Genomic DNA, 24,193 nt, shown 5'->3' with positions numbered 1-24,193 from the left:
CAGCGAACATATCCAACACACCTTCCTCCTGCTATTTTCCCCAAAACAACAACCACCACCACTCTGTGAAGTGAGTTGGGCCGAGAGTGAGTGAGTGGCCCAAGGCCACCCAGCTGGCTTTCATGCCTAAAGTGGGACTATATCTCACAGTCTCCTGGTTTCTAGCCTGGTGCCTTAACCCCTAGGCCAGGGGTAGGCAACCTCAGCTCTTTTATGACTCATGGACTTCAACTCCCAGAATTCCTGAGCCAGCCATGCTGAGGAGAAAGGGAGAGGTTTCCAAGCTGAGCCATGCTGGCTCAGGAATTCTGGGAGTTGAAGTCCATGAGTCATAAAAGAGCCGAGGTTGCCTACCCCTGCCCTAGGCGATGGGGGGAAATACTTTTCTATCATTGCCATTTTAATAAAGTACTTCATGGTAGTGACTAGAAAGCTTTTAAAAAACTAACCCCCTGCTCCCACAAAACTGCTCTAAAGGAGTACTTTTAACATTAGGGTTAAGGGTTCGTGTCACTAACACTTATGACCTGATTAAAAATAAAGGTACATCCAAGATCATTCAAATGGCAGGGATTGGAAGGTCACAGTAATGCCACAGTGATAAAATTAATACATTATCTTTGAGCAGCGTTAGCCTTTCTGATGCAGACGATGTAGGAAAATGTTATTTTGAAATCCATTCCTGCCTGAATACATTCATATACAGTATGTGGCTTACAAATATTATGAAATCAATAGCAGTAGCATGTAAAATACGTGTATTTGAAATGGAACCTTTTGGACGAACCTTTTTTTTTTTTAGTGAAAAAAGTATAGCTGAAAAATATGCTACACAAAACTGGAAAACGGGGAGTAGCACTGAGGGTTTCTACCAGGGGGGGGAAAACATTTTTCTTTTCCAAGAAATGTAAACAACAGGAAGCAACTCTAGAAACCCTAACCCACCAAGCACACGCGTGTGTGACACGAGTGCCGGACTGCGAGCTGGGTGGCATATAAATTTAATGGATAAAAAGTGAGGCCACAAGAATGCCTCCTCTAAAGCAAGCAGAAATGCTTTCCTTGCCTGAAATGACTGGAATTTAGGTTAAAAAAATTCCTGAAGGAATTCTACCTACCCAAACTTAACACTCTTAAATTCTCTCGATTGCGTTCTCTTCATTGCCTACCCCCACATCCCACAAGGACCCGTTTCCAAAAACCAATGCAAGGCACTCCGATTTCTTTTCCTGGTATGTTAATTTTGAGGAAAAGAGGCGGTCATTTGTACAGAAGATAAAAAATACAGATTATAAAAAATAACAAACAGTGCTGCAGCTTTCTCTCCCCTGCCCCGCCCTCCCACTTCACAAATATATATATATACATACATATATATTACCAAGACATCTCTCGCTAGCATTCCAATATAAATTCTTTAGTAGACAAAATAAAACTCTGTACTAAACCCAACCCTTCCCCCCCCCCACCCCCACTTTCAAAGATTGGAAGAACCTTCTACATTAGCTCATCCAATGTGTCCTTTGCTGTCAGTCACCCATCTTGAAGATGCTGGTGGGGGGAAATCTCTGGCTTCCTTACCAGAGCTGCTTCACCAAACACAGGGACTCCACCAAGCACAGCCGCTGTGCCTTCTTGGTACTTGTGTTGGCGTATCTTAATGGGAGGTTTGCTCAACCGATTGCACCTAAGCACACGAGGAATTAATATGCTACGCTTATTAAGAATACAATTCTGAATTGGATTTTTTTTTAAAGCAATCTTCTAGTTGTCTGGTTCGGAAGGAAAAATACACAGGCTGGTCTTCTGGAATGAAAAACTCAAAGCAGAAATAATTAAAACAGGGCTTCTGTTCCATCAAGGTTTTGTAAGCCCTTCATCTCCTCCTGTGCCTCAGCCCTGTGACAGCTCATATAGTCTGCTGTGCGCTATCCAGGTACAAAGATAAACTCTTAAAATAGTTGTGTAAGAAAGTGGATTCTGAGAGCCTGGGGAAGAGTCATTAAAACAGATTTTGAGCTATAAAACGGCTAAAATTAACATCGATCACCTGCCCATTTTCTTAGTATCCTTTTGAGTTTCTAAACTAGCCAGATGTCTGCATCGGGTAAGTCAGAAACAAAAAATATTGTTCAGTGGCCAGTTGACCTTTTGAGAAACTAGCTGCATGTGATATATAGTCCTCCCTAACCAGTAGAGGAGTCAAACTCAACAAAATGTTCAGATGATTTCCCGTGAAATCTAAAGAGTTTTAATTGTGGAGAACCAACAAATCCTTCTTGGACCTTTTAAGTTCTAGATTCCTGCTGCACTCTGCTTTGAATTCAAATGGGAGCAATGCATCTTCTTCACCTCGATAACTTTAATCCTACGGAGTAGCTCTAGTCTTAGCAGTATCTACAAGGTCTTCGGGAATTGAGCATCAACTCTGCCCAACACTTACCCTTCATCACATACAATTGCCTAATGCTGCACATGTTTCTCCATTATAGAACTCGATGGCCAAGGTATTTAAGGTCAAATTGTCAGTTGGGATAACTTGCATCAACAACTTCTTAAATATTATGTTTCAGCTCATCTACCCATAAGACAGTGGAATGTATGTACATCTTAAAGAGTTGGCAGTATTTTCACGTATGAAACCTAAAGCGTTTCTTCAATCAGTTTGCCATTTCAATGTAGAGACTAAACTGGGCAAAATGTTTGCATGCATTACAAATAAAATAAGATGCAATCCTTAGTGAGTTTTTTTGGACTCTTGGACTACTTGCGAGTTTTGTGTCCCCCAACCTGGACACCATTTCCACGACACTGAAGAATTTGTGATGTTATCTGTTGGTTTCTCCTTCCATTGTCAACCCCAATTCAAAATGAAAATCAAGCACGGGCGCAAGTTCAAGAGTTATTACACTACAGTAGCAGCTTGCACTAATTGTATCCCAGGTCAGACACTCACATAGAGCAGCACTGAACAGCAGCACAATTGCTTACCCAAACATGTTGTATCTTGAAGGATAAAGACAACTAAAAAAATAATAATAGTAGCTTAACTCCAGGCTTCAGAGACCACAGCATTGGATTATAGGGGTTTTCAGACCCAATAAATCAGTAGGGCCAACAATCAGTTAAGAAACTGGAGGGAAGCTTTGTGTTTTTAAAAAAGACCATGCATTTAAGAATCCAAAATACAACTTTACAGCTAGAACCTGAGTTTGTATAATTCCAAGAATAATTCATTGCTTCATACCAAGCTGGGCACCACTTTGTCCAATGAAAGAAAACAATTTAGGATTTCATATGCCTTACTAATAGAGTGTGTCATGCCTAACCTGCTTGTTGGAGATTTCTCCATTCAAAGTGGCATGCTTGTCCAGAGCAATGCTGTTTGAAGAAGGAAAGGCCCCTAGATACTTTTTTCTCAGGTGGTGTAAACCACTATAGGTTTTGCAGCAAAAAACTATGCTTACCACCAGAAGTGTGGTGGTTCTTAAATGTGCCTCAAAGTAAATTTAGTGTGATCTTTGGCCTGGCTAGAGAAATCTCTCCATCTGTACAAAAAATGCTTTCCCATGCTGGAAATTGCTTTAGAATGCATTTTGACTATAATCAGGTCACAAAATCTAGGCTTATGGAAGAATTGGCACACTACTGTAAGTTGTGCAGTCTTTGTCAAAGCTTTTGTTCCTGGGTGTTTTCTGTGGTAGTGAGAAATGTTAAAACGTCACACTAGATCTGTTGGGATCAAGCGGGCCCTTTCCCCACTATACCGGGCCAGTGGGTTGTGGAAATAAGACAATGGATTAAAATGGAGATAGTAGAAGGCTACTATGAGCAACGCTGTAGAGCTAGCCATCCTGTTTCCATGTTGCAGAGATGCCACAAAACATCATAGGCATCCATACAGGCAGTTAAGGTGGGGAGGAAGGAATGACGTGTGAGAGGCCTGGAGCAATTGCCAAGATGCCTTCATCTCCGGTGAGTGCCCAGCATAACCTTGGTGATGAAATTCACGATGGCTGATGCTGGTTGCTCAGGGTCTAACTCAGCAAAAAGATGGCAGACATTCTCACATGGGTTGCCTTGTTTCTTGGCCACAAAGCCAAAGATCCTGCAAAAGACAGACGGACAGACATGTCAGTAGTAGCCGTGGCTTCTGCTCTCCTTGATTTTCATCCTATGCTGATCAAGGATCAGGTGCACAATTCTGTTTCTCTGTGGCTTACAACAGGGGAGGAGGGGGGGAAGGTATCAGACTGGCATCAATAGCATTATAATAGTAATACAAGGTCTGGTGTTACCATTCTGATTATCACATACAGTTTCAAAGGGGGTGGATTTTTGTAGCACAACGGTGTAACACTGCTTTCATCAATTTGACAAAAGCAGTGAATTCCTGTGGATTTTGCTGCTTATAGAAGCGTTGCTCTGTTCCCATGGGATTGTCTTAGTTCTGTTCACCAAATGTACTAAGCCATACTTTTAAATCGAGGAGGAGGGGAAACGTGAAACACCACAAGGAAGGAACATTTTATTACATGTGGTTATGGAAAAACACTAAAAAATATTGGAAAATAATAGATCAAAATATTCAGAAAATCCTAAACATAACACTTAAACTGAAATCACAAATGTATTTGTTAAGTGTAATACCAGGAAATATGGGAGAGATCACAATTTATGAACCAGCTGCAAGAACAAATTAGTCACATTGGGGGAGGGGGAAGGAAAAAAAATAGATATTTGGGATATGGTTTCTAGGAAAAGAAGCTGACACCAATCCAGCAATAGACAAAAGGATTCAAACAGATACTAACAATAATCGTCAGTGTTTGATGTGAAGTATAAACATCTGGCTTTTGGTCAGCAGTTGGGAAAGCAAGCTCAGTGTTGTCACCGTTCAAAAATAGAACTTAAATGTTGGTAATAGAAGGGTGTCACAACATTTCAAACTAAAATCTGATCCAAGCAAAATCTTCCACATTTTAAAAGTCAATCTATTATACCAGGCGTCCCCAATACTCCGTCTGTGGACCAGCACCGGTCCATGGCATGCCAGAAACCGGGCCACGCAAACAAGCGAATCCCCATCCCAGGATTCAGGCAGCACACGAAACCACGCCCCCTCCGGTCCACGGAAAAACCTCTCTCCACGGAACCCAAAAGATTGAGGGCTGCTGTATTGTACAATGTATCCACATGCTACTGTATAGTTTGATGTTAAATTAATGCTTTACTTGATCTTGTTACCATATGCTTTCATGACTTTTGGTCTTTCCATTACTTACTTGGCTGTAGTGCCATCCGTGTTGGTCCACCTAGAATTAAACAGAGTCAGGTTAAGCAAATGCTCTTCCCTAATCAGTAGCCTTTAAAGCAGACTCACAAAACACACTGTAGGAGCAGTGCTGCTTCACAGAAGGACACTGTACTTTGCCTAAAAAGGAAGAAAATTTATACTCTGTAATTAGAGCAATAGAAGTTCATCAGAAATGGGGATTTGTAATGGGGATCCCAAGTCCTTCAGCCAATATTAGCTGAAAATGTGCTCTCCATTCCTAGTTTAAGTGTCTCTCTTGATTTAAACATTTCTCCCGTTTCAAATATCTCCACCTACTGATATTTCAAGGAACTGAGAATTGAATAGCTTCATAAGCTTATGAAGTATATACGTACTTCGTAATATTTAATACACTTTAAAAATAGAAATGCAAGATGTGTTTTCAGAGCACTCTTGCTTTCATTTTGTACCTATCTCTATTTAAAAGGGAGGAGGTATAATGTAACTCCAGATTATGTTAATGGCACTGAGGCAGCACAACTATTGTGTTTTTGGAACTATAGTCACAGCAAAGATAGGAAACGGGGGAAAAAAATCAAAGCAAGGTTCTTTTATTAAATAATGCACAATACTTTGAAATGAAAGAAAGTTGAAAAGTAGAAGTAACCCTCTAAGTACAATGAGCTTATAGCAGTTTAGCTGCAAGTCATGTTCAACAACATATCTTTACATATGAAGAACACAATGTTATTGACAAGGATCCCACAAGCTAGCCCTTTTTCATCCAAGGATCCTTACACTATAAAATACTGCATGCCTTTCTTACAATATGCACCTTATAATGATGGTCATAGTGCAAATGAGAAAAGTTGGTTGTACAAATGAAAACAATCAGAGGACCAACTCATAGAACCTCAAGAAATGAGGCACACCCTTATCGCAGCCCACGGTTTACCAACATCATCTTAAAAGGCCAGGAGCAATCCAGACAGGCAACTTCACGGTTACAACTGTAGAAACTACCACACACATCCTGGTCTCGTAAGCCAAGCCCTGTTCACCATCACAGCATACTTTGAGCAGAGTTATAGGAGTGACGCTGAATTGCAGGCTGCGTTAACAAGATATCAGGCAATCGGTCCAACAAATTTGTTATTGCCTACTGAGACTGCTAGCAATTCTGCAAGGCATCTTCCTTGGGTTGCAGAAGATTTAAGCCTGGCTCTTTCTGCGTATAGTATACGTGCTGTGCCGCTAAGCATAGATTCCCTAGTATCTAGGCTGACATGGATTTCCATGGACAAAAGCAGGGTGCAAGCTACACAAGAACCAAGATGGTGGGTTACCTGCGGTCCTGAGGATCCGTGCTGCAGAAGGTAACGGTGTTGACTGGATAATGACGCCGGAAAAACAGCCTATGAGAAGAAAGAAAGTTTCCTGAATACAAGAGAAGACCACCCCACAGCTTCATCCATAGGCTTGCAGAAGCCAGCAATGGGAAGAGGGAAGACAAGAAAGGGATATCCAGACAATTAAGGAACAAGGCATGTGAGCAGGAAATATCTGTAAGAAGCACAGAGATGATCTTGGATACTGGATGCAGTGCTCGTTAGCATAACATGAGCTCAATCCAGGAAAACAAAGTGAGAGAAAGAAACACAAAAATGGTCCACTTTAATGAACTCTCTCTGGTATAAGAAGAAGGGAATAGGAAATGTCAGGCTTTCAAGATCACGTATCAAAAAAGGAGAGTTCTAGAATTTCTTGTATCTGTTTCCTGACCTGGGCTACCTTGAAAGGCTGATAATGAAAGAAGGAGTTTGCAGCTGCATAAAGGAAGGGTACCACGGTGCCCGGGAGCAGAAGCAGGCAGACTTACTTCCTCTGGTTGTCTGTGAGGGTGATGCCTTGGGCTGACACCTTGAAATGAACGATACTGGCCGAAGTATGGGGAGTAGCAGCCAAGGTACTGGTTGTCGCCTTCGCCACAGCCTGTGGCCCCGTCAGGGACTCTGTTTCCACAGAGCTCAGGTAAAGCACGCTGCAGGCTGCAATTTGGGAACATAGTGAGGAAAAGAATACCAGATTTTTTTAAAAAAAAAAAGCAAGAGGGCCTTCCAGAATAATTACTGATCCCTCAGTAATGCCCCCATTGGCAATTGTCCTATTATAGCCATAAAGCTTGCCATATATTGGTACCAAAGTGGCTCTGGCATCTCTTCCCATCTTCAACAGCTGCCCCAGCTGGGATTACCTTGGTAGAGTTGAAGAAGATTTCCCGCCAAATTTTACTTAGTGCTGAGCATTGCTCTTTGCCTGTTCCCTTGCGACTAGCACGAGCAAGTTCATTGGAAAATACATTTACACGATCTGCTTACGTTACAGAATGTGGCTTTTCTTTAATAATGACTTAAGTTCCAGAATTATGTTAGAAATCAAATAAATACCTGAGGTAAATTAGTACTACTGCCTGCCTACAAATTAGGTCCCCCTAATTTGACCTGAATAAAATTGATTCCTGCTACATCATTCATATTTTTAACACTGCTGTCTCTCTTGAGTGTTCACACAGCCATTTACCCTTTCTCTCTCCCCCACCCCCCACCCCCCCAGTGCTTACCTGCTCCCTGCTTCAGCAAGTCAGCAGCAGTGCTCATATTGGTGGGAACGGCCAGCTCTGGTCTTTCCTCAGTGAGATCTGAAAAGCAGAAGTCAGACAATGCGGAGCAGTAATACCATATGCGTCCTCTGCAGCAGTGTCTTTCAAACTTGGCAACTATAAGAGATGTGGACTTCAACTCCCAGCTTGCTGCCTGAGGAATTCTGGGAGTTGAAGTCCACACGTCTTAAAGTTGCCAAGATTGAAAAATACCGATCGACCCAGTAACTTTCCATCTGTTGAGATTACCATTTGCTAGGCTAGGAATTGGGCAGGCCTCTGGGCAAAAATAGGTCCCCCTGCTCACTCGACTTCTTCTAGATGAGGTTTCCATGATAAAGCTGCTCCAATTTAAAAGCTCTGTCCAGAGGTAAGCAACCTATGGCTCCTCAGAATTTCGTAAATGGCAACCCTGAGCAGCTCTTATCTTTCACCATATAGACTGGGACTAGTGCACTTGTCCTGCAGCAGTATTCAGAGTGCCACATTTTACCCACATCGGCCTGTCAGGGTAGCCTATAGCAATAGCAGTTAGATTTATATTTATTTATTTATTTTATTTATTTTATTGGATTTGTATACCGCCCTATTCCCGTAGGACTCAGGGCGGTTTACAGGGCAGTTAAAACCATGAATACAAAAAATTAAAAACAAATAAATTAAATTCAAGCCCCAAGAGTAAATCTAAAACCCAGTTAAATTAACAACCCCACAGTCTGGACCAAAAAGATCGAAGAGTCAAGTTTTCAGGTCCCGGCAAAATGAGCGAAGGTCGGGGGTAGTCCTAAGTTCTGTGGGTAGTTGGTTCCATAGGGCAGGCGCACCCACATAGAACGCCGCTTCACAGTGCTTTACAGCCCTCTCTGAGCGGTTTACAGAGTCAGCCTATTGCCCCCCAACAATCTGGCTCCTCATTTTACTGATCTCGGAAGGATGGAAAGCTGAGTCAACCTTGAGCCTGTCGGGATCGAACTCCTGGCAGTGGGCAGTGAGTTAGCCTACAGTGCCGCATTCTAATCACTGCGCCACTACAGCTCTATAAGTCACTAAACAGTATTACTCTGGAGAGCAAGAAGGGGAAGAACTACACTGGCTGGGCAGTTGGCCCTTGTGTCTTGCCTCACTCATTTTCATTTGCTGTTAGAACAGAGAGTCCCCAATCATTTTGGGCTGTGGACACATTAGGGATTACAAGCAGTGGGTTATCCTGCAAGATGATTGTGGAGAAGATTTGCTTTTTACAAAATGGTCATTCTAGGAATCTAACCAATTACAAAACATCAATTTTCCTGAACGTTATTTGCCGTCTCATCCCAGGCATCCACACAGGACTCCACACAACCCCTGTTTACATTTGTCCTTTTTCTATGTAAATAGGAACACTTGTAAACATTGCACAAGGCTGTGCAATGCCATCCATCATTTTATTTTCTAAGAATATTTGTGGGTCCTATTAATTGCTCAGAGGCATTCTTGGAAATAAATATGTTGGCGGCTGGCATTTTCCTTCGCAACACACCAGATTCCCATTTTTAAAAAATTAAAAGTCCCTTGGTGTAATGTACAGTCCAAGGGAGATGGAGCAAAAAATCTGGAGGCATCAAGGAGGGAGGCTGCGGGGGCACATGGATGTTCCAGTGCTACCTTGGGGACCACTGTGTTGGACCTTGAAGGGGGAGGCTGATCCCCAACACATGTATTTTCTTCTTTTAGCATTTATTTCCACTAATTTCATCTGCCTCCATCTCTTCCCAGTCTCTGGGTTCTGAGCAACTTCCTATCCGCCTACCTTTGCTTGGGATGCGGAGTTGGCAAGGCAACGAGAGTGGGGTGATGGAGTGCTGGGAGACCAATGCTGGCAGGCTGCCTGTAAAAGGAAAAACAACAACAAAAATCATGTTGAGTCAAGGGTTTGTCTCCCATACTGTCTTCCTAATCATTCATCCCTCAACACAGCACCCTTAACCCAGCCTGGTGATCAGCTTTCTATGCTAAGGATTCTAATTTATAAGGAACCTCCCAAAAGAGTCACTCATTTGCTCAGAAGATGCTCCCAGGGTGGGAGCTATGCTATTTTAAACAAGGGCTATACTTGATTATAATTGGGCTTTATAATTGGGTGGGGCTGATGTTACTGGTGGGTGGCATTAAACCACAAACGGGTGCAACAAGCCATTATTTCTCTGACATCTCCTATTTCCCTCCACACTCTTCCCTCCCTTTCCAAGCCAGGAGGTTGCCAGGCTAAACATAGACACAGATTGCTCATATCATAAATCTGAACTGACCATTTTTCAGAATAGGCTGAGGGCTGGACATTAGTCTAATCCTGCACAACCCTCATACTAGAATCTTTTCCATTTAAGGTCCAGCCCCAGTGTTACCTACCAAAATGGGGTTCATTGTTACAACCCTTGATCTTCACCCCTTTGGGTCCTGTCTCGATCAAGAAATGGCGCACCAGTTGCTCCGCAGGGTCTCCTAAGATAGGGAAAGGCATCAGTTAGTGATGGCTGTTCTCTTTCTCCCAGCCTGCTCCCGAAGAAGAGGCTAAAATGGAGTTCATCCTGATGCTGGCAGGGCACTTTTTGCGGAGAATCGGAATCAGAATAGAGCTGGAAGGGACTTTGGAGGTCTTCTAGTCCAACCTCCTGCTGAAGCAGGAGACCCTATACCATGTCAGACAAGTGACTAACCAGTCTCTTCTTTAAAACCTCCAGTGATGAAGCACCCACAATTAACGCTGTTTAATTGTCCTCACTATTAACAAGTTTCTCCTTAATTCCAGGTTGCTTTCATCCTAGTTGATAGTATTTACTGTTAGAGTTCTCCAATGCATTTCTCAAAGCTAGCATCTCAGTAGGTGTAGCTGACAATAAACTACTAAGAGGACTGATGATTTTATGAAAGGTGGTCATCGTATTGTTCTAAATTATTGGAAGGTAGTAATATTGTTCTAAGTCCTAGTTTGGCTTCAGAGGTTGCTGAACCACAACTCCAGGCAACCCCAGCTAGGCAGGCCTACAATGAGTGGTAGCAGAAGGTGTTAAGTTGCCCAGATATCTAGAGGGCTACAGACTACTCAGCTCTAAGCAGCTGAGTTATTTCTTTTTTGAAGGCTGATGCGGAGAGATGCTGGAGAGTGTTTTGCCCCCTTACCTTTGGTGGAATGGTTGATGCTGTTGGGTGGAGGTGTTGCCACTTTCAAAGCCAAACCATAGGCCCCCTGGAAGGAGTTACTGTCCCGAATGAGGAAAGTGCCAGGTTCCTTGTCCTTCAGGACAGCAATGGCTGCTCAGAAAGAGGAAAGAAATAGAGAAATAAATAAAAAAAGATGCCAGTGATTGGCATACAGAAAGGTAAAGTTCTGTTAGAGCTGGATGAAAAACTATCTTAAACATAGCAGTCCTTGGGCTGAGGGCTACGTCTGGCCCTGGTGCGGTGTCAGGAGCCATTCAACAAAAATCTGGCAAGGCCAGTATGAAAAGTAAACCTATTACATTAAAATTAAGTAGCTGCAGAACATGAACACTCCTCGAATTTTTAAAGCACAATTGATTTGTTTATGATAACAGAGAATGAATCAAACATACAAGGGTGATAAGAAGTCGGGGGGGGGGGAGGGAGGAAATGGACATAAAAGAAAAGGAAGTAAGTAAGAGTAAATGTAGAATGGCAATAGCAAGAGAAACAATGAGTCCTTTTTTTAAAAAAAAAAAAAAGAAGTATTAGATCAGGGGTCCCCAACCCCTGGTCTGTGGGCCGCAGCATGCCAGCAACTGATCCGCACAAACAAGCAAAGCCCCATCCATGGGATGCAGGCAGCACACAAAACCACGCCCCCCCACCCCAAAACCTCTCTCCACAAAACCGGTCCCTGGTGCCCAAGAGGTTGAGGACCTCTGTATTAGATGATAATCTAATCTTCCTACAAAATAAATGGAAAGTAGATGTAAATATGGAAGCTGCTTGTGACATTATATTATGCGGTGCCAGAGGAGAATATGGAGTTATGCTAATGGGACCTATGAAAAAAGGATGCCGGCAACATGACATTAAAGAGGCAGGGGAAAAATGAGAGGATGACGGCTGCGAAAAATGAGAAAATGGGAACGATGGTGAAATTGGAAGCAGCACTGAGATGGCCAGTTGTCTTATCTTGTCTTATCAGATCGCCCGACAAAAATGAAAACTTTCATGCTGCTGCGAGGCAAAAGCCCAACAGCCTTAGCAGTGTTTTACTGAAAACTACAGGCGCATGGAAGAGTCATGCAATGGGGAAGAAACAGATAAACTGTATAGTTGCCTGGCTTTCTCTTTGCGGTTCAGATTCTTACACACAAGCCCTGTGACACACTGGAGGAAGGTTTGACTGAGAGGAAGAAAGAGAAGAGTTTGTGTGCAGAACAGATGGAGGCACGAAGCTGATAGAATACAGTATGTGTGCATGGTTAACATCCATCATCTATACGCAATACCATTCTTACTGTATTGGTCCATCCAGAATGGTGGAGTGAAGAAGAGTGGTTGCATTCTCAGTTAACTGGCACAGATCAGCTGGTAGGGCTTTAGGCCAGAGGTCCCCAACCTTTTGGGCACCAGGGACGGTTCCACGGAGAGAGATTTTTTTCGAGGACTGGAGGGGTTATGATTTTGCGTGCTGCCTGCATCCTGCAGATGGGGCTTCGCTTGCTTGCATGGACCGGTTTCTGGCCTGCCACGGCCCGGTGCCAGTCCATAGAGCGGGGATTGGGGTCCCCTGCTTTAGGCAACGACTGCTTACATGGATAACAAACAGCAGCTCTTAACAGTGATCGCCGAAGAACCAACTGAGCCAGTTGTAGACCTAGCAATATTCCCTGCACTCTGATCCATCCAGCACATGGGAGACTAGCAAGGAAGGGGGACTTAAGGTGAAGGAAGCAAAAAGCATGTTTCCACTGGAACTGCAGGAGGCAAACTGCATCTTGCCTATAAATCTGCAACCAGCGCAACACATGGAGTGGGGTCACCAACTTGGACCATGGTGCTTTTTTAAAAAAACAGGAACATTCTGTACAGGGAAATGGAGGCGGGCTGCGTATAAGCATGTGGGATTGGCTGCTCCAAGTCAAGAACTATTCCTGCCCTAGAAAGAAAATGTCAAATACTGACAGTGTTAAATCACCGACAAAGCAGCCAAAACTGTTTGGGAGTTGCATACCTTGGTCCCGAGACAAGTGGGGCTTGTACCAGAACTTTGATGTGTCTTGGACAAATTTGACGCTAACTGGGTTCTCTTGCTGGAGATCTGAAAGAAGCAGAACAGAAGTTTCCTCTGCAAAATGCAGGCAAGCATAAAGGCTTCATAGACTTAGAACATCCACGATCATATTTGCTACTGAAGGCTAGCGAGGGCTAGATGGCTAATGGAACAGTGGGCTAGAAATGTTTTGCTTACATAATTAAATTGTAATTTTACGGGACTGTAAAATAATAGCTCTTCTTTGAGTCAGCTTGAATCCTGCTATTTACTGACACATCTACCCATGTACTTTGTAGCAGGCATGGAAGTGACATACTGCTATCCTCTAGAATAATTTCTTTGACTTCTGAGTTTAAAGTATAACCTAGGATTTCCTGGTGGTCACCCACCCAAGTGGTAACTGAATCTGACCCTACTTTGCTTTTCAAGATCTGCCATTGGGGGGGGAGGGAGGAGACAGAGAAGAGAGAGAGAGAGAGAGGGATCAATCGCAGGAACGTTTCTATCAAGCATCTGAAGCAACAGAGTTGAAACAGCCAAGGAGAAAGGACTGAATTAAGGCTCTGAGCCAACAGAAAGGCACTAGGAAAGCAGACTCAAAGTATAAAAGTGAAGGCCTGAAGGCAACAGCTAAGTCGTCCTCCACCCTCTGCACCGCAAGCACCTACTTGGAGAACATTACCTGGGCCAGCTGCACCGCCATCAGGCAGCCCAGGGGCAAAGGTGACATGGTGAGCAGAGCCTGGGCTACGCCCGGGTGGTGAGTTCCTCTCCAAAGTCCTGGTGGGCAGCAGGTGATGTTTCTCAGGCAGCGGAGGCTGCTGAGGCTCCCGGCTGCCAGGATTACCTTCCATGCTTGTGTAGTAGGCTGTTGCAATGGGGAAGGCTGGAGTCGGTGAGCCCTGCATGTCAGCAATGCCGCAGCCGAGTGCCGGGGGCTGGATGCTGAGTGTGCAGGGCCCAAGAGAGGGGCTGGGGATGGGACCGTGGGGAAGGCCCTTTATGTCGAGTTCATCTCGCTCACTCGGCAACCTCCCGTTATACATGGCCGGAGTTGTAGGCGAGGCTGGAGCACCAGAGACTGTCCTGCAGCCAGGAGAGGGCTGGCTGGGGTAGGGAGCCTTGGGCGTGAGCCTCTGGGGCTGTCTCTCCACGACAGGGCCTGGCTGATGCCCCGCAGCCTCTTGAGGTGACAACTCATGGGGCAGCAACACTGCAGCACTAAGGCTGCAGGCATCGGAGCCGTTTTGATGCTGCTGCCCTTCCAGGAAGGGAGAGTGCTTGGCTGGGGCTGAAGGAGGCACGTGTGGCGAACCAGAAGCACAGTAATTGCGAGAACACGGCTGTGGCGCCTGGAGGCCCGGCCTCAGGGGGGCTCCATTAGCTTGTGGCCTGAAGGCAGGGAAGTGCACGAAAGCCTGCATTGGGGATAAGATTTGGGGTGGGTTCCCTGATGAGGACATTCTCTCAGGGGCTCTTTTGTATCCAGGAGAGGATTGCTCCTCAAGGTTTGATTGGAGCATGTTCTCCAGAGGGCTGGCAGTCTTGTGGCAGAGCTTGCGGGATCCAGGGCTGCAAGGACAACAAGCATAACATCAGTAAAGTTGAGCAGGCAATCAGGAGGAGTCGGGGAGCATCTGACGTATGCAGAGGATGAAAAGTTGCATCCGATGAAGGGAGTTGTAGCTCTCAAAAGCTTCTGCTCTTTAGTAAAATATGTTCGTCGGAGAAGGCGCTCCCTCTCTCGGCCTGATTTTTTTTTGCCCCCAATAAACTTAACACAATTCTAGTTCTATAAAGATTTGCAGCTATGTCTAATGGGCAGAGGAGAAAATATCTGGGATTGTGGTGGAATGCATCCTTTCAATTCCAACAGCGCAGATCCCAAAACAGAAATACTACGTGTGAAAAAGAACAAAAAATAAAAGGTAGCCATAGGTAAACAAATGTTACTACTCCATGAATTTGCTTATTTAGACTAACTGGCCACAATTCCCAGCTTTTTAGAAGTTTCCTAGCTTGTCATCTAAAGCAGGGGTTCCCAACCCCCAGTCCGTGGACCAGTACTGGGCCGCGGCATGCCAGAAACCGGTCTGTGCAAACAAGCAAAGCCCCATCCGTGGGACGCAGGCAGTACATGAAACAACGCCCCCTCTGGTCCACAGAAAAACCTCTCTCCACGGAACCTGTCCCTGGTGCTCAAAAGGTGGGGACGTCTGACCTAAAGGGAGATTTCAAGACTTCTTACAAATTTGCATTTCAAACAACCAGCGACGACCACCATCGAAAGTATAGTAAAAAGACTTCTAACAAAATTGTTGTGTAGGTTCTTCAAAGTCATGCATATTAATTATTTCTTAATATCCTTCAGCCATGTCATAATCAAGGTGGGTTATGTATTCTCAGTCAAGGTTTACAAGCAAAAGAGAGAGCTTTGATTTCTTGGCAAGTTCTGCAAATACAGAAGAATGCAGATGTTATGGGATGGGGGAGGGGTCCACTTTAATTTAGAACATAGAACATAGTGTTACGAAGGGACCTTGGAGGTCATTCTGGACTTTTTGGGGGGCTTGATGGGATAGATACACTTGATCATAGGAAGAATAACAGAACAGAATAATAGAGTTGGAAGGGATGCTGCAGGTTCACCAGTCCAACATCTACCCAAGAAGGATCCTCTATACCATTTCAGACAAATGGCTGTCCAGTCTCTTCTTAAAAACCTCCATAATGGAGTACCCACAACGTCTGGAGGCAAGCTGTTCCACTCGTTTACATCAAATACATTTGACTGAAACAATTATCATTGTAACATTCTGTTAATGTAGCTGTCAAGGCTGAATTGCTAAGATGCCTGCTAACTTCTATCACTACTCAACTTGCCACAGAAACAGGGGGGAGGGGTAAGAAGCATGAGAAGGAAACAGGAGTCTAAGAAGCTGTCCACGGACCATGAGAGCCAAGGTCACTAACGCAGATGTCTGACAGAGAAGTGGACCGTTCTCATAACAAATCAAAGAAGTATGATTGGGCAATGTGAACACTTAATGGGTGGGGGTTATGGGATGCTATTGTTAACTAGGCAGATTTTTGCATGGGAAAACCAGAGCTGGTTTTGCTTCTTCAGTTCCAAGATGTGTATTCAATAAAGTTTTATCTTTTATAGCATTTCAAAGCCTTGAAGATTCCTTGATTTTGAGATTGCTAGTCAGATAGTTGATAGTAGTCTTCAAATAAAGTAAAATTAGTTCATGTTGCATTTCCTTTCTGGTCTATTTGGGAGTCTGGCATCCATCCTGCAAGTCTGAAATCATGTCTCCTGTTGTCTCTTTTCTATCACCTGTCCAATTAGAGAGGTTCCTTTCTAGATTCCCTAGGCCTAGGCAGTATTTCTTCCCCTTGTCTCCCAAGGCCATTCCCACATACTATTACAGCACCAACTGACAAGCCGCCTTCTGCAACATATTCCACCTGGGTGGCTTTAATTCCTAGGATACCAGGAATACTGCCATGGCAACAGTAATTAGGGAACATGGTGAGTTCATCCAGCCATCTGAAAGGCATTAAGACTGGGAAAACATCACAAACCTATTTGTGGTTACTAGCCTTGACAGCGTTGTCTCAGATTAATTATGAACCATACTGTCAAGTCAGTGTCAACTTCTAGCGGCCATCTAGAGAAACATACTTCAGGATGATCTGTCCCCAGTTTGGTCCTTCAAGTCTTCCAATAACACACCTATTGCTACTGGAGCGCCGTGGCTCACGTGGTTAGGATGCTGGGTTGGAGGTTAGCAAGCCCGCCTTTAAGACCCATGTGGTGCTGTGGGGTGGGATGAGCTGCTGTCCTTCACTCCAGCTCTTGAAAGGAGCCCCTAAGGGGGCATCTCCCAGGCAACAGTGATGTCACCAGTGAATCCTTTCAACCCAGAAGCACCTTGGTGCTTCTGACGTGTGATGCAACCTATTGCTACTGTAATTGAATTCCACTCCTTTGTGGCTGGTTGTCCTCGTCTCTTCAGTTCTACCTTTCCCAGTATAACAGATTTCTGAAAAGAGCTAGGTCAGTGGTGGCCAACCTATGGCACACGTGCCAGAGGTGGCACTCAGAGCCCTCTCTGTTGGCACGCGCACCACTGCTGGCAGCAGCAGGTCCATCAGGCCGCCACCGCCACCCAGAGCAGGAGCCCCATCCAGCACAAAGGAGGCGAAGCGGCCAACCAGCAAGCTCAAGTAGAGGTGGTAGAGCAGAGGTCACCAACCACTGTCGATTGGTGGACTGGAAGAAAAGGGAGGGGGAAGCATTTTGCATGTATGTGTGCACGGGGCCACGAGCATGCGCGTGCTGCAAATGGGGCAGGGTTAGTGCCTGCATGATACTCACTAGCCCTGTCCCGTTCTTGTGTGGTGCAGCACCTTGTATCAGCGCCTTGCAGCACGGTGGCCCATTTTTGCGCCCCTGGTTTTTGCGTGCCAGAGGCGGCACTTAGAAGCGCCTCCCTGCCCCGCCCCCAAGGCACCACAATGCTGATGCGCCCCTGGCACTTTGCAATAAATAAGTGGGTTTTGGGTTGTGGTTTGGGCACTCGGTCTCTAAAAGGTTCGCCATCACTGAGCTAGGTCTTTAGATAATATGTTCAAAATGTAACAGTCTGAGACCAGCCCTTTGCACTTCAAGTGAGAACTCTGGGTTAACTTGCCGTTGATCCATTTGTTTCTTTTCTTGGCTATCCACAGCCAATATTTAATCTGGTTGTGTGTTGTAGGAAATCTCTACCTTGGACCATAGTTCAAGGAGTATTATTGTCCTGTCCCCCAAGGAAGCCTTACGAGCTCCAAGGAACTGATTTTCCAGAATAGCACCGCATTGCAAGCACAGATTCAAGCATAAACTCAGAGTCTGACTCTAACTTGTGTCACTATAGATAACAAATGTCTAGGAAGGCTCAGTGCACTCAGACGTGAAGATACCTGTTGTTGTTGAATACAGGACTGCTGGTGTGCACAGGCATGGGAGAGGTAGGCTCATCTGTACAAGCAGCTCGGACCTCCTGCCGATGATGTTGTAACGAGGTGGGCAGGTCTTGCCAGGGGATGCCCTCCCTGCAGTCTTGAAGCTCTGAGGGAAAAGGAAAGGAAGAGATGCACAAGACAGTCAGGAAAGAGACAAATAACTTCATAGGAACTCAGTCCCGATTCTGGGGCTTTGCACCGAGCGTGCCTTTAACGCCAGGCTGGAGAATGTCTGGACTTTCTCAATGTCGCTGAGTTATTCCCAAAATAGATCAACAGTGGCTGCTAAAAGCTCCGTCTGGAAAACTACTGTTCCTCTTGGAAAACTACCGTTCCTCAATTCTTCTACTTCCCAAGGAAAAACCCTAACGAACAGCAAAGCCAGACAGCTAGTTTGGGACACTCTGCATTAAAAAAAAGAGAGGGAGAGAGGGAGAGAGGGAGAGGGAGAGGGAGAGGGAGAGGGAGCGGGAGAGGGAGAGGGAGAGGGGGAGGGAGGGAGGGAGGGAGAGAGAGAGAGAGAGAGAGAGAGAGAGAGAGAGGGAGGGGGGCCTCAAGGGGGTCCCCTCTACCGATTTCAGCAGGCTGGAATGGAAGACTGGAGGTATCTTCCCCAGGAACCAGGGTAGCTGTAGCCGAACGGCTACTGGGTTGATGATCTTTGTGATACGGAATGGCCCTAGGTATTTCGGTCCCAGCTTTTTGCATGGCAACCACAAGCGGAGGTACATGGTTGACAAATATACCATGTCCTCCACCCAAAAAGGTTTTTGGGGTGTCCTTTTCTTGTCTGCCTGCACCTTTGCGGCCTCCTCCGCTCGTACTAAGGCCCTCTTCACAATGGATTGTGATGATGGATTGGGGAAAACCCAAGTGCAAATCCTCACTCGACTATGAAACTAATTGGGTGACTTTGGACTGTCTGGTCCTATTCAACAGAATCTACCTCAGGGACTGCTAAGAAGATAAAAGAGAAAGGAAGAGGTGAGTTGGTAGATGTTTCCCTGAGCTCCTAGTTTTGAAGGAAAGTAGGCTATAAATGAGATACAGATCAAAAATACCAGCTTAGCAGGTTATGCCTAGCCCCTCAGACGATCCTAGGAATTGAAGTTTTTTGAAGTGAAGACCCCAATCTCCGAACAGAATTCTCTGAATACATTACACTGGATTACTTTTAACGGATGTTATGCATGAGCTTATGGTAATGTAGTTGTTGCAACGCACATAGCATTAGCAGAGTAATACTCAAAAAAGGTAAATGTTTGGGGTAAATATTAAAAAAAAGAAAAAGATTACATTTATTCCTTCAAAATCTGTGCTGAGAAAAGCTCAGTTTTGCTGCCAATGGGTTCATGTAAATAAAAGAAGCCTGCACAGAATGATCTGGATTTATTGTATTGCTTAGGGCCCTGGTGGCACGCAGAGCCCTCTCTGTGGGCACGCGTGCCGTCACCCCAGTCCTAGGCCTTCAGCTGGGTTTTATAAAACCTTTTCGCTTCAGGCCTCGGCCGCCGTGTGCAAAAAAAAAAAAAAAGGTTCAATCAATCAATTTCAACTTCTCGTGGGGAAAAAAAAAGGATCTCGCAAAGTTGGAATTGATTGGTTGAACTTTTTAGTCCCACCCAGTCTGCCCTTACCACTGCAGCCACACCCACCCAATGGGCCACGCCCACCCGGCATCCAACAATACGTAAGTGGGTTTTGGGTTGCAGTTTGGGCACTCGGTCTCTAAAAGGTTTGCCATCACTGGCTTAGGGCCAGGAGCAGGGAAATTCACTGGGGGGGTCTGTCCAGTTCAAGGTTCGCTGAAATATAGGAAAGAAGCAGTATTATAACCAAGGAACCAGCAAGGAGGAAGCTGAAACACCACCCAGACTGGAAGGACAAGCAGATCCCGCTCTCCCTCCTACTGATGATATGTAATGAAATGTTTGCAAGAAAACAGCCAAGGTCAGAGAACACTAAGGGCTCTTTCTCAGCCTGGTCACCTTGACTTACAACTGAATGACCTTGACTTACATGACCTCAGCCTGAGTGACCTTGACTTGCAACCGAATGCTTAGCGACCAGTCTAGACTTAGGACCACTTATAACCCAAATTTGAAGTTCCAATGATTGCCCCTCCGCCCCCCCCCCGCCTCCACAATAACATAGCCATATTTATGGCTGTTTGCAACAACTTGCAGTTACCAGGATTTTGTTGAAAACTAGCCTTTGCTTCCAGTTTTCAGCAAAACTGCGCCCACAGCAAACCGCTGGCTTGCTTAACAATCGTGGGAGTCACTTAATGTCCATGGTGGCCACTTTACGATTGTTGTATTAGCTTAACAATCACCCAAAAAAGATCATAAAATTGATCGATCATGTGACTGACCTGTTTTACAAATGTCATGACTTACAACCATGATGGGCCGGCCCCATTACAGTCGTAAGCCAAGGACTGTCTATAAGGGTAGGCAACCTTGGCTCTTTTATGACTCATGGACTTCAACTCCCAGAATTCCTGAGCCAACCATGCTGAGGAGAAATGGAGAGTTTCCATGCTAAGCCGTGCTGGCTCAGGAATTCTGGGAGTTGAAGTCCACGAGTCATAAAAGAGCCAAGGTTGCCTACCCCTGGTCTATACTAAGGACTGGTCCTGCTGTTTTTTCCCAATGCTCTTTTTCTAGTCCCAAATATTACTATTACTGGCCCTTTTTTCTATTGTTTAAAAAAATATATTATTACTGATCATGTCAGAAAAAGGATCCCCTCTTGTCTTGTCTCTTTCTCCTGGCTTGGAGAAGGAACAACTGTACTCCTGTCACTCACCACACGATTGTTCTGTGGATGGTGGTAGTAAGTATCCATCGTTGCCCTCCGGGAGTTCATATCCATGCTTCCGGGACGGTGGATACGGCGGGCTGGCTGGAGAAATGGAGCCCGAGTGAGGAGACCCCAAGTACCCCGAGGTGTAGGGGGAAAGGCAGGGCTTCACTGGGGCTCTGCCACAGGTATATGGTGGAACTGGATGATAGGCTGAGCTATAGCGAGGATAAGCAAATGCCTCTCCGTTATCTTCGGTTACTTTGGGCCTCTGGTGGGCTGGATACCCGTGGCCTAAATGAGCGGCCATCACATTGGGCTCAAAGTTAAAAGCCTGATGATGCTGCCCGTGGGGCATGGGATGGTGCCCATAGCCAGTTGGCATTAGAATGGGCATTGGCTGCCCACTCCGGTGCAAGGGATGATGAAGCAAAGGCGGCCTGTCTAGCCCCCAGAAGTCCGGCTCCTGATCCAGGTGTAAGTTGTAGAAGGAAGCCACGGGCAGTCTTGATTCTTCCCGTGCTGTTTCTTGGCAATCTTGGCACGGGCATAAAAATGTAGGCTGGTCCTCCAAGATAAGCAGCTCATTGTGCTCCCGCCGGCCAGGACTGTGAGGAGGCAGCAGCTCGTGGCCATAAGGGTAGGCGTGGGGCTGTAGGCCCTCTGAAAGAGAACGAAAGGCACGTCGTTTCTCCTCATACCCCTCAGAATGCAGATGCGAGTGCCCCCCGTTATGGATGGGCTGCCGCCGTTCCAAAACACTTTCCGGCCTATAATAGGACAAATTGCGAGGTCTCTCGGGACTGTGGGAACAGTAATCCAGACGACAAGAACAATGGCGTGCCAGGCCAGAACGCTGAGGCTGATAGGAGAAAGAGCTGCCTGGTTGGCCTATGTCGGAGAGTTCATCCTCTAAGATGGCCGTTTCCCTCTCTTTAGTTGCAGAAGGGGAAACTGAATGAGAGCAAGAGCCTTCGCTTGGCTGCTGAGGCTGGACGCCAAATCCTCCCAAGAGCCGATCCAACTCTTCCTTCTCAGCTGGTGTGGGCTGAGGCCTGGAGGGCGGCGTGTTGTCTTCCGCCTTCTCCGTTAACATAGATGAGTGTCCTGAATCACTGCTGATGGACAGGAGACGCCCACCCTGCTGTGGAGGAGACTCTAGGCTTCCCGGACTGCCATTACTAGAGGAGAGGTGACTCAGCTCACTTTTCTTCTTGACCCGGGCATACAGGCTTCCGTCCAGAGGCCCCCGTGTGTGTAAGACATCTGCAAAGGAAAAGCGAGGAACCAGGTCAGAGGGTTGGAGGAGAACTAAACATTTACTGCCTACATGTGGTCTGGAACTTCCACACTGAGCAGCTCATAAGTTCAAAGGTTTAGATGTTTACGCTTGGAATATTTACGGTGAAAACCATCCTCTAAACCAGATGTTCCCCCCCCCCAAATGTTGAGACTCTAGAAAGAGTACAGAGAAGAGCAACAAAGATGATCGGGGGACTGGAGACTAAAACATATAGGGAACGGCTGCTGGAATTGGGTATGTCTAGTTTAACAAAGAGAAGGACCAGGGGGGACATGATAGCAGTCTTCCAATATCTCAGGGGCTGCCACAAAGAAGAGATAGTCAAGCTGTTCTCCAAAGCACCTGAAGGCAGGACAAGAAGCAACGGATGGAAACTGATCAAGGAGAGAAGCAACCTAGAACTAAGGAGAAACTTCCTGACAGTTACAACAATTAATCAGTGGAACAACCTGCCTCCAGAATCTGTGAATGCTCCAACACTGGAAGTTTTTAAGAAGAGACTGGACAGCCATTTGTCTGAAATGGTATAGGGTTTCCTGCCTGAGCAGGGGGTTGGACTAGATGACCTCCAAGGTCCCTTCCAACTATTTCTTCTTCTTCTTCTTCTTCTTCTTCTTCTTCTTCTTCTTCTTCTTCTTCTTCTTCTTCTTCTTCTTCTTCTTCTTCTTCTTCTTCTTCTTCTTCCTCTTCCTCTTCTTCTTCTTCATCATCATCATCATTATCATCATCATCATCATCATCATTATCATTATTATTATTATTATTATTATTATTATTATTATTATTATTATTATTATTATTATTATTATTGGCACCAAGGACCAGTTCCATGGAGAGAGGTTTTTCCGTGGACCGGAGGGGGCATGGTTTCATGTACTGCCTGCATCCCACGGATGGGGCTTTGCTTGTTTGCGCGGCCCGGTTTCTGGCATGCCGCAGCCCGGAAGTTGGGGACCTGCTCTAAACTTCCATTTTGATGGTTCTGACCTTTTTTTCCAAATAGGTCAGGATCAGAAGCCATGTTTGTTCTTGGCTTCTGATCCCCAGCTCCTTTGAAACCAGCAAGAAAGGATGCCCAGTAAATAAACCATGAGAACAATTTTTGTGATAGGTTTTCCATTTCTGCTAGCAGGAGGAACCAAGAAGAATGACAAGAATGACAATCCATGCAGTCCACTACTTGCAAACAATTATGCTGGAATTATGCAAAGTGTGAAAATGATCAATGTTTTGACTAGTTGGAACAATATCTAATCTAGTTCATTTTTGTTGTTTACTGGAGGGGGGTGGATTATAAGACAAGAAATAAATGTATAATGTAAATAAATTCATACACAGTTAGTCCCCAGCTTATGGCAAAGACTTATATACAGTACCGCTTCATAGTGCTTTACAGCCCTCTTTAAGTGGTTTAAAAACTCAGCCTATTGACCCCAACAATCTGGGTCCTCCTTTTACTAACCTCAGAAGGATGGTGTTCTGTACCAGCCTGCTACCGGCCCTGCAGAAAAGGCAGGGACAACCCCTTTTACAAGAAGGCAAGAGGCTGGAACTAAGCCTGCCAAATTTATTAACATAAAAACATAAACAGAGCAAACAGAGCAAAGAGAGCAAACACGAACCATGAAACAGGAGCTATTCAAACGGTTGCCTTCAGCAAACCAGCCCTCCCACACATTCCCCTTTTAAACAGTTCAGGGCGTGGCTTCTCTCTGCCTCCTTCCGAGGTGCCCCATTGCCTTCCTCTGTTTACTCCTGATTGACTGCCTCCTGCATCGGGTGTCCTTGAACAGGGCCAGCTGTGGGTCATCTTCATCCACGCTGTCAGGCTCACACAGCTGGGTCTGCGTCGTCACCAGATGGGAGGGGCCTGGCTGAGGGCTCTGCGAA

General features: G+C 45.5%; 1 protein-coding gene across 3 annotated transcripts in view; it reads right to left on the bottom strand.

The window, feature by feature from the left end:
• Positions 1-345: 345 nt before the first annotated feature.
• TNS2 (tensin 2) overlaps positions 346-24,193 on the bottom strand; it is a 167,497-nt gene continuing 143,649 nt past the window's right edge. The window contains exons 18-29 of one of the 3 annotated variants that reach the window (XM_083356192.1): positions 21,007-22,266; positions 18,154-18,301; positions 13,865-14,754; positions 13,141-13,227; positions 11,097-11,228; positions 10,326-10,418; positions 9,727-9,804; positions 7,899-7,976; positions 7,158-7,326; positions 6,625-6,693; positions 5,286-5,315; positions 346-4,108 (exon numbers count right to left, since the gene is read on the bottom strand). In XM_083356192.1, the coding sequence (XP_083212318.1) occupies positions 3,967-4,108; positions 5,286-5,315; positions 6,625-6,693; positions 7,158-7,326; positions 7,899-7,976; positions 9,727-9,804; positions 10,326-10,418; positions 11,097-11,228; positions 13,141-13,227; positions 13,865-14,754; positions 18,154-18,301; positions 21,007-22,266 (3,176 nt within the window). In that variant the 3' untranslated portion in view covers positions 346-3,966. Of the gene's footprint in view, positions 4,109-5,285; positions 5,316-6,624; positions 6,694-7,157; positions 7,327-7,898; positions 7,977-9,726; positions 9,805-10,325; positions 10,419-11,096; positions 11,229-13,140; positions 13,228-13,864; positions 14,758-18,153; positions 18,302-21,006; positions 22,267-24,193 lie in introns of all 3 variants that reach the window. The other 2 variants (XM_083356193.1, XM_083356194.1) reach the window with 2 other exon arrangements.

This window comes from Vipera ursinii (genome assembly GCF_947247035.1).
Source record: "Vipera ursinii genome assembly, chromosome: 2".
In the NCBI taxonomy this organism is placed as follows: Eukaryota; Metazoa; Chordata; class Lepidosauria; order Squamata; family Viperidae; genus Vipera; species Vipera ursinii.
The sequence above is the reverse complement of the archived record's forward strand: the minus strand, read 5'-3'. Positions and strand labels throughout refer to the sequence as shown.